Raw genomic sequence first — 10,353 nt, forward strand, 5'->3', positions numbered from 1 at the left:
TTTTTTGAATAACATATATAGTTTGAATATAATTTTATAAATTTAAAAAAATTAATTAATTTTATCAAAATGTTAAAAATTGAGAGGATTATATATATATATATATATATATATATATATATATATATAAGAGCAGAAGCGCCGTCACCATATACACGGATGAGACGATATAAAGACCAATCTCTGCTCCAGAGTTTTCCCCATTTCATCATCACAGTCCCCTGACATGATATATGTACGGACACCCATTCTTATGCCTCTGTCTGTGTGGTCTAATCCTTACTCTTAACAAACTTCTCCTCAGCTGAGCCCCTTCCTCCAATCAATATTAGACAGCAAATTCCTTCTATACCATTTATTGTTTTCAAAAACCATCACATACCCATTTTACCAAACCAGCCCTTTCTTCTTTAAATTTTAAACCAAAAAACCAAAAAACAACAGAAAGACCAAAGACCAAAAGACTCAACTCACTCCTTTCCCTATTCTTTGCTTTTCCCATATATACACACCAGAGACCAAAGACCTTTGCTTCCTTTCATACAATAACAAGAAAACCTCACCAATCACTAATATAGAAACTCTCCTATAATACCTTACCATTTCCTTCTCCTTCTCATTTCTTTCTTTGTTTTTTTTTTTTTTTTGGTACCCTTTTTCTTGTTATATATCTTTCTTTTTGCTTTTCTTGAAATGAACCTCCAAATTTAGCAAAGTAGGGTTCTTATCTTCTTGCTTATGTTTTTCTTTAATTGGGTTCTTTTACTTGCTATATAGCATCAAAAATTCAAGGAAAAGAGTGGGAATGGGTAGAGGTAGGGTTCAACTTAAGCGGATCGAAAACAAGATCAGTAGACAAGTCACCTTCTCTAAGAGAAGAACTGGTCTTCTCAAGAAAGCTCATGAGATTTCAGTTCTTTGTGATGCTGAAGTTGCTTTGATTGTTTTCTCTACTAAAGGAAAACTCTTTGAATACTCAACTGATTCCAGGTATACTTCACCTCACCTCTCTACATTTTTTTTCTTATTTTTATTGCATGTTTTATTTTATATGTATAAATATGTTTTTATGATGTGGGTTATAGATTTTTCGGTTATAATCATCCATATCCGTTCATTTTAAGCTTGCTTCTCTTTTCTTGATAAAACACAAACGAACAAAAGTGAGTTTTAGTACATGTGTACTAACAGAACCTTAATGTCATGAATTTAGACATGTGTCATGTGTTTACTTTTCTATAGGGACTGGATTTATTTCTTTCTTGTACAAAAATATATAGCTATTCAGATTCATCTTCCCTTCCTTTTTCTAGGCCATATGATCAGTTTTGTTTTTCTCCAAAGCTGTATCTAGACACTAGTACACTGGCATCAATTAATCAGTTGAGAAGCAGTACTGGGATGTTTCAATTACGTAAATGTTTAGCTTAAGGCGTAAAATGTCACTGTACATGATCAATTTCCTAGCTATAGCTGTGCTGTTAAGTAATGAATTAGCTCAGAGAAAATAGGACTTAATTGTCTATGTTTACGAGGGTGGGTGGGTGTTTTGGCATGGTAGCTTGGACTTGTTACCAAAATCAAAACTTGCTGTAGATAGGAATTCAGTAGCATGGTCCTACTAAATGCTATCTAGAGCTTTGTGTCAAGGCATGGGGCATGGTGCATTTTCCTGCATCTGATTTTGTAATCTAGGACATTGGGATTCATTGTTGTTAGCATGCCCACTCAATGATATGTGTGTTTAAGGTAGTTATTTACGATTTCCACAAAGATCTTCCCACGAGACGATATTTAGGCCATTATTTAAACGAAACTTACAACTGTTAGTGCCAAGTTTAAGGATGTTTGTCACTAGTGTTGGGTCAATTTGCCTACTTGCCTTAGTCTTTTTTTTTTCCTTTTCTTTTTCGGTAGTTTTTATTTAAAGGCTTTTTAGGAGAAGATCATGGAAATTAAAAGTGGCAATCTTGTCATCAGATCTTTGAAATGTAGTTAGGGCTAACAAGATTTGTAAGTAACTCTATAGGTTTCATTGAACAATATATGAAGATACATGTAAATAATCTCAAGGGTCATTTAATTAGTGAGGTTTTCTTCTTCATCAAAATGACATGTCTAAGCTAATGAGCTTGCTATTTCATCAAGGATGTTTCTTCTTTTTGTTACATTTGTTGTCTTCCTTAACCTATAAAAACTATTTGGACAGTAAATTTATGGTAAGAGAGAAAACCGAATAAAAAGAGAGTAAAAGAAACAACATTTTGTTGTCAAACCAACCAAAAAAAAATCTTCAGAAGAATGCTAAGACAAAATTTTGAATCAACTTCTTAATTAGTGGGGATTCTGTAGAGTTTGGAAAGAATCAACTCCTTTTAAGTCTAGAATTGATATGTGAATGGTTGGAAATCAAAGAAAGAACTAAGGAAGGAGAAACCTCTAAAGCCAAGTACATTAGTAAAGATCTTGTAGTTAAATAAGTAAGAAAAGGACTAGCCAGAAATGCCAATCTTCTTGCATGCATGTGTTGGGACACAGTACGATAAGCTGCCATAGATTTAAGAAAGAACGCCTGAGCATGTGATCATGGAAGCAAACGTGTAAGATTCCGATAAATAAGTCATGATGCAAACTGGTTCTTGGTGATGAACCTCCAATTAACTATTTATAGCTGTGTAAATTTCATAGAGGTTGGACAATAACTTAAGTATTACACCTTCATGGCTTTGTGAAAGGAAGAGAACTGATTAAACATTTCCTTTTTTAAGCTTTCTCGAAAGTCAAAAGAAATAATGGGCATGAGAATGATTGCTTTGATTTTACTAAGGGCATGGCTGCTCAGCTCACACAAAATGCAGAAAAGACAAGAAGAAGAAGAAGAAGAAGGGAAAGATATCAGTGCGTGCTAAATATTGTGAAAGATGATGTGGCGTGTATTCTATGGAAAACAACAGCCAATAGGGTTTTGAGAAATTAACCCATGAAGAATTAGGAAGGTAGGAGATCTTCCTTGTTTTATGTCCTTTTGATTCCTTGACAAACGACAAGGCGTAAGAGGCAAAAGGAGTGGCCTAGTTTTGAGTTTAGATAGGCGACAATTGGTGGTGGAAGTAGGAATTTTGCATAGGGAAATTAGAGCCCTATAGCCTATGAAGTACGGAAACTCTAAAAGGGCTTTCATTTCGGATACTTTTAGACATTGAAATTCTTCAATTCGGACTTCAAAATATATATTTTTTATTATTTTTATATTATTATGTACTTTAAAAATTTTAAGAAATCTTTTTAGAAAAATATTTTCATTTAATTGGATTTTCTATTTTGAAATTTTTTATTTATTTTACTTTCTATTTATAGATGATTTTATCTTTTCCTTATTATTAATTATTTATATATGTATATATTTTTTATACATTACTTTTCTTGTGGTATATAGTAATTACATTGCCAACATTACTGATTATATTAATTGCATTAATTGTATTTTGTATTTATGATAAGTAAACAGTAATATAATAAAAAATCTTAAATAATCGTGTATATATATAAATATTTTTTTGTCGTTTCGTTTTCTAATTTTTTTAAAAATCTCGTATCTCTGTATCATGTCGTGTCGTTTTACATTTTCTGTTTTTATGCAATCTAGCCTATGGTTTGGGTACAAATCTTTTATCATGAAAGTGTACTTACAGTATGTCGGGTTTTCTTATGTACTTATTAAGGAATATGACTAGGAGGATTTAAATTAGAGCTAAGTGCCACCAAAAATAGAACAAAGCTAAAGGAAAACACTAGTACACGTATGAAGACTGAATCAAATTTAGTTCATTTGACATTAATTAATGGGAAAAACTCAAACTTTTTCTTAAAACTAGCTTTTGTAAATTAAACTTAAAACAGGTTCATGCATGCATAGACTTATTCCCTTTTGATTATGATATTTCTGTATAATGATCTCTCTGAGTTATCTATTTGAAAGATATTCTATCAAACCATTAGATTGTTTTGAAAACCTTATTATTTATAATACAGTTCTTAAAAGTCCCACACTTTTTTTTCTTTCTTTTTGGTACAATAACAATTAGGCCATATTTGGTTTACAAATTTATGGGACTGGAAGTAGATTACTGGGAATGCAATTCTGGAAATAGGAATAATGATATGAAAACCAACAAAAGCTCTTAATCCAGCTCTGGGAAACAAATTAGCAAACTCTCCAAAATTGTCTTTGGTTTGCTTAAGCTTATCATTTCTGTAATTGTGAACTTTGCTTCACCATTTTCTTCATATATAAACAGTTTCCATCCTTATTGGATGGCAAATAAGTTTTGATTATTAAAAGAGATATAAATGCCCTTAATTACAATGTAGATCACATATCTAATAGCTCAAACTTGTGAGAATTCTTTCTGCAAATGAAAATTCAGAACTTGTCAAGGTTTCCTTGTCATCTTAATTTTGAAGCTGTTTTCCTCAGAACATGATAGGTGATTGATTACGGAAAAAGAATAGTCCAACTTACTAATTCCATCACTTCTCAATAAGTTTTCTTGCTTGTCTCTAGTTTTCCATGTTATTTTATAGCTTAAATGACTAAAAAAATTATGAGAAAATACCGAAAAAGTATCATATAGTTTCAGACATTTATAATTTTTTTATATTTAGTAATCTAGAATGTGCTAAGTAAAATTAAAGATACAAGTTTTATTCAATTAGTCTTACTATTGTTAGCAATTGAGAAGATGTCAGCTGAAATATAAGACAAGCAATTACAAAATAAAAAACATTAACCATTAGGTAATTAATTAGTGATGATATTAGAAAAATATGCCTCAATAAGTTATGAGAGAGTAAAATACATATCTTGAGCTGTAAAAGAAAAAATATAAAAAATATTATAATTTCCTGGAACTATAAGATAGTGTTTTAAGCTTGCCTTGCCTTGCCTTCAGTGTATAGGAGTAGACATATGATAAATGTATAAGTGCTAAATGATATTGATTAGATTATTACTACACAGCCATTATTTTTTATTCGTCTTTTGCCTAGTTGATGTAGTTTTTTATCCATTATTTTTATAAAATTATTTTTTTAATATTTTAAAAATATGGTGGATTGATTTCTTTTGACTTTTTGATTGGTCTCGGTTGATTTATGTTTAATTTATAGTTGGTTTCTAGTTGTTTTCTGTTTGATTTTCATTAGGTTTATATTCACTTTCTAAAAACAACACAATATAAAAATAAAAGATATAATTACATTTTATTTGACCCCTCAAGAAATTTATGGCTCAGCCACTGCATCCTTGTGCCTATGTATTTGGGGTTATGACTGGCTGGTAATGGTGCAGCTACCAACACTAGCAAATAACTTTAGTTATTTACCATCACACTTTTTAAAATTGAATCTTCAAAGCATAAAATTCTCAATTTCAATAGAGAAATTTGTATTTAATAGGATAATTCTGTACGCCATGGGATAATAGAAATTTTAAAAAAAAATCTAAATAATTTAAGATATTTTTTTTAGCTTAATGAATTGGAATGAAATTAATTTAAAATATATAAAAATAAAAAAATTCTATAATTATATTATACTTGTATTCAACAACTACATAATATAGAGTTTTGTTTATAATTCACTAAACTGCAAAAAAAAATTATATAGTAAATAAATATGTATATTTAATTATCACAATCCACCTAAATATTTGTAATATTTCATTGTTTAATTGATAATTACATTTCATCTGATCCCTCTAAAAACATTACTAACAAAAATTATTTTATAAACATAATAAGTATCATATTGGCACTACATCATCATAAGTTAATAAGTTAATCTATTTGATATCAAAATGAATTTTCCATTATTAAGATTTGAAAAGGAATTTAGGTCCTATGTGTTTTAATTAAATGAATAATAATAATATGAACTTGAAACTTTACTAAAAGAATTGAGATAAAATTTAGAAATAGTTAATATCGTTATAAAATACAAAACTTAGTGTTTCTATTTTAGATTTGAGTCAATGAACTTATATTTTATTAGAATAGAATTGTTGGATTTATATTTGGTTATAAAATAATATAGATATAAACAAATAAATAAAAATTTAAATCGGTAGTTCCCGTTTGAAATAATATGAAATGGTTCGGTACAATTTTCAGTATAAAGAACTAATGAGATTCAGAATTATACCAAAATACTTTTAGTACGATTTGATTCGAAAAAAAAATAAAACAGTCAGGGAATATTTTCAATTTTAAATACTTTTAGTTTGGTTTTTAGTACGATACGAAATCTTCGAGTTTTGCGCTCTAACCCTAATTATTATTATCATTATAAACTTGAAAAATTTAACTCGATTTTGGGTCTTAAATTTCTTTTAGGAAGCTCTGGAGTTAGTAATTGATATAACAGTTTGATCGTACTTGCTAATGAGATAAATCATTCTGCCATTACTTTTCTTATTATTATTAATGTTAATAATATTTGTATTATGGATAATGATTGTACGAACCCTTAAGACTTCCACGTCATCTTCCATTATTTTCTTCTTTCTTTATTTCCTTCTTTCCTCATCTTCCTTTTTCTTCTTTCTTTCTCTATAATTTGAGCAAGTTAATCAAATCCATGAACCTTACCCCTCTTCTTCCTCCTCCTTGTTCTGCTTCATTTTTTTGATACGTAGAGATTATCAGGATTGTTCCCTTTTTTCTTTTTCTTTTTTCTTATTGTTTAAAATTAACAAGTTAATAAATCCATTAATTCTTCATCATTTTTTTTATTTTTTTCTTAATAATATCATCACGAATCAATCCTATCAAACTATATAAGCTATATCTCGAAATATTAATAAAATTATAATTTTTACAATATATTCTATATGGATTTTGATATTTAGGAATGAATTTCTTCTGATCTTTTAAAAATTCTTATGTCATTGTATTTTTTTTTTTTTTTTTTGTGTTTAATTGTTAAAGGTGGTTAAGATGGTTATTAGTTAGGATCTGATTAAGGCAAAAAATGGACCGATAAGAAAAAAAAAAGAAGAAAAAGAAAAAAGAGGTGAAGGATTGTTAGGAAAATCCAATTAAATTAACCATAATAGTGTAATGGAGTAACATAATATTAAATTAATATTCACAGTAATATTATAACATTTATAAATACTATATTAAATTATATTTTACATGATTAAGTAATTTTATTTATTTATTTATTTTAAAACAATTAAAATTATTTATTGTAACAAAAAATTTAATGACATCAATATTTTGGATTTCTGGACTTTCTAGCTTTTCAATTATAGTGGCCTTTAGCTGTCCATATAGAAAAATATAAATTAGAACTCCTAATATTTACATTTTTTTTACATCCTTAATAAATATATATGTATATATATTAATTATTTGATTTAATTTTTTAATAACTAATTCTAGGACATAATTACTACCAAAGATGACTTGGAAGTTCTAAAATGATTGGCTGCTCACATGGCAAGGTTAAGTGTCTAATCAAACTACATAAGCCATTTCATTAGAGTTAACCAACTAGGATATGATTAATGCATTCAACACTAAATCTTAGAAAAAGAAAAGAAAAAGGGAAATCCTTTTGCAATTTATTTACATATAAAAGAAGAATCATTCTTCCTTCTTTAAATATTATTACAATATAGCTGCTCATTTGCTAAGAATAGCTTCACATACATTTGCTTCTTATGCATAATAAGATGCAACCTTTAAATAAATTCCTACAGCGTATAGAAGATGACAAAGTACATCAGGATCATCTCCTTTTGTATTCTCTTCTTTTCTGTTTTATTCATAGGAAGATCTTTTTAAAGGAAGAGGAGCATTTTCTAGAATCATGGGATAGATAATTTGTCTCCCTGTTAAGGATCCTCTTCATTTTCCATCAACGAAATACATGTCAACAATCATGTGCTACTCAGGTTATGCTTATCTTGGATAAGGGGTTTCCCAGTATTTTGCATTACCTTTGTGCATTTTTATTGGGGAGGTAGCTTATCTTGTTAATTAGTTCTGGCAGATAGCCAGATGCTACTGACTTCACCTTACAGCTAGCTGCTCATGTGTTGGTGGGCTGGGCGCTTATTCTAGAATCTTTCCCTTTTGTGACAGTATGGAAGCAATCCTGGATAGATATGAGAGGTGTGCATCTGCAGAAAAACAAGCTGTTCCCAATGATTCCGAAAAACAGGTACATTGCTTTGTTGTTCTGTCTTACTTCACAGAAATATGTAGTGTTCAGCCTTCTGGGTTTTGGATACGCTTTAAAATTTCATGTTCCTAATCTGTCGGTGAATGCATATTTTACAAATGCTCATGTAGGGAACCTGGTGTTTGGAATACCCTAAGCTCGTGGCTAGGATTGAGATCTTAGAAAGAAGCCTAAGGTACTAATAACATGGCTCTATAAATCACTTAGAACAATGTGTGTGCTATTAATGTATAACTTGTTTTGCATAGCCTAATGGCTGGTTACGTTGATTAAGCAGGAACTTTGCAGGAAAAGATTTGGGTCCGATGAGTCTAAGAGAGCTCCAACACTTAGAGCAACAGATTGATACTGCTCTTAAGCGCGTGCGATCAAGAAAGGTGAACACAGTAAATCCTGTTTTAAAAGTTTTATCGATAAAGATGGTCAGTTGGGCATAATAATTAATGCTCTACTTTGTTAATATAACATGACATTTTGCAGAACCAACTCTATCATGAATCTCTTGCAGCCCTGCAGAAGAACGTAAGTTTTTTTTCTTGCTTGTAGTGCGGGAATGTGCTTAAACGGATTTGATTCATGGAGATTTTGACAACTAAAATGGAGATTTATAGCTATAGGCATATGGGTTCAGGCTAATCAGTTTCACATGCACAATGTATATCAGTACAAGACTAACTCAACACTCTTAGTACAATATGCCTTCTGACACAGAAAGTTGATTACAGGAAAGATCATTGCATGAGCAGAACAACATGCTAGCCAAACAGGTAAAGGGCACCTCTAATTGCTATGCCTTTTCTTTTCAATACTATATACCTAACATTGCATCTGATAACATCTCATGAATTGGCAATAAAATTTAATAGCTCAAGGAAAATGAGAAAACACTGACTCGTGAACGTGAGCAGTGGGAGCAACAAAATCTCAGCCAGAATGCCGCGGCCTTCTTCCCACCACAGCCAATGCTATCACTTCCTTCTCCAACAACATGGTATCATTTCACTGTCCTCGATAGACTTAATAAGAAAGCTCATATTCTACTGTTCTGACCTTATATATTTTCTTGATGAATGGCGCAGTGGCAATCCTCAGACAAGAGAGTTTTTGAACGAAAATGAGGAGTCTACAGCTCATGCTCAGCCTAATACAATGCAGATGCCCCCATGGATGCTTCGCCATCTTGTCAATGAGTAGAGATTTGACAAGAATTTACGTGAGGTGCAGCTGTGCGAGTAAACTAAGTGGAAAATCAAAGTGGAAGAGTATCACTTAGTTCCCTCCTGTTGCCATAAATGTATCATGTATTATAACTGCGGTAATAAAAGTTGCTTCTGCATAAGAATGTACTTTTTGCCTCGGCATATATGCACTTTTCAAACTTCAGAACAGCTAGGATTGACATCTTATATCTACCTATAATCAAATGGCCTTGTTTTGAACTATCCATGACCACAACTCGTCATCATTCCATAATCAAGATGGGACTTCATTATTTCAGCTATGGACATGAAGCCGCTGATCCATTTGTGTATATCTTAACCAATTCAAAAGAAGATCATGTTAATTGATCTTTTTCTTTTGTTGCTTTTCAATTGACAATCCTACTTAACATAGCTCAGCTGTTCTTCTGGACAGTGGACCCGACTGGTAAATTGATGAATTCTGGAAAAACTAGCCTAGCATCGCATTGTCTTAGTCTCTCGCTTAAATGCAGGATGCAACACAAGTTCTTTTGTGGGAAAGAGAAATCAAACATGCATCTCTTGTTCTCCACTTATGCTAATGCCTTGACCACCTTGAGTTATCTATGGCGGTTCTGATTCTAATGGTTCTTTAAATACGAAGATATATGATTATTTTAATATTGATTATTCTCCTATTCTGGTTTGTCTCTATCCCAAATTTCTTTTATGGTTCATTTGAAAAAATCAAATTGGTATAGGCCAACTTCACGGCTCTGACAGCAAAAGTACACTCCAGTATAGTTAATTATAACAAGACTGATTTACAGCAAGAATAATAATTCAGTTGTCGATAATAGTAACGTAAGCGACGATGGCAGCTCCCATGACTTCGATGATGACAATTGAGGTGAGAACTGAA

General features: G+C 30.8%; 1 protein-coding gene across 2 annotated transcripts; it reads left to right on the forward strand.

Annotated features, from left to right (window-relative positions):
• Positions 1 to 210: 210 nt before the first annotated feature.
• LOC8276950 (agamous-like MADS-box protein FUL-L) lies at positions 211 to 9,692 on the forward strand. Of its 2 annotated transcripts, XM_002525871.4 has the most exons (8): positions 214 to 990; positions 8,151 to 8,229; positions 8,361 to 8,425; positions 8,528 to 8,627; positions 8,731 to 8,772; positions 8,976 to 9,017; positions 9,117 to 9,241; positions 9,330 to 9,692. In XM_002525871.4, the coding sequence occupies exons 1-8, from the start codon at positions 806 to 808 to the stop codon at positions 9,442 to 9,444; spliced, it is 753 nt and encodes a 250-aa protein (XP_002525917.2). In that variant the 5' UTR covers positions 214 to 805; the 3' UTR covers positions 9,445 to 9,692. The 2 variants fall into 2 exon arrangements, with proteins under 2 accessions (XP_048230395.1, XP_002525917.2); XM_048374438.1 differs by lacking the exon at positions 8,731 to 8,772 and having other exon boundaries at positions 211 to 990.
• Positions 9,693 to 10,353: the final 661 nt, after the last annotated feature.

This window comes from Ricinus communis, chromosome 5, assembly GCF_019578655.1.
Source record: "Ricinus communis isolate WT05 ecotype wild-type chromosome 5, ASM1957865v1, whole genome shotgun sequence".
In the NCBI taxonomy this organism is placed as follows: Eukaryota; Viridiplantae; Streptophyta; class Magnoliopsida; order Malpighiales; family Euphorbiaceae; genus Ricinus; species Ricinus communis.

Excerpts from the sequence above, each read along its gene's own strand:
- LOC8276950 (XM_002525871.4), top strand. The coding sequence starts at position 806 with ATGGGTAGAGGTAGGGTTCAACTTAAGCGGATCGAAAACAAGATCAGT. Across the intron at positions 8,628-8,730 it reads AGCGCGTGCGATCAAGAAAG|AACCAACTCTATCATGAATC; the intron begins GTGAACACAGTA and ends GACATTTTGCAG. Across the intron at positions 9,018-9,116 it reads ACAACATGCTAGCCAAACAG|CTCAAGGAAAATGAGAAAAC; the intron begins GTAAAGGGCACC and ends AAAATTTAATAG.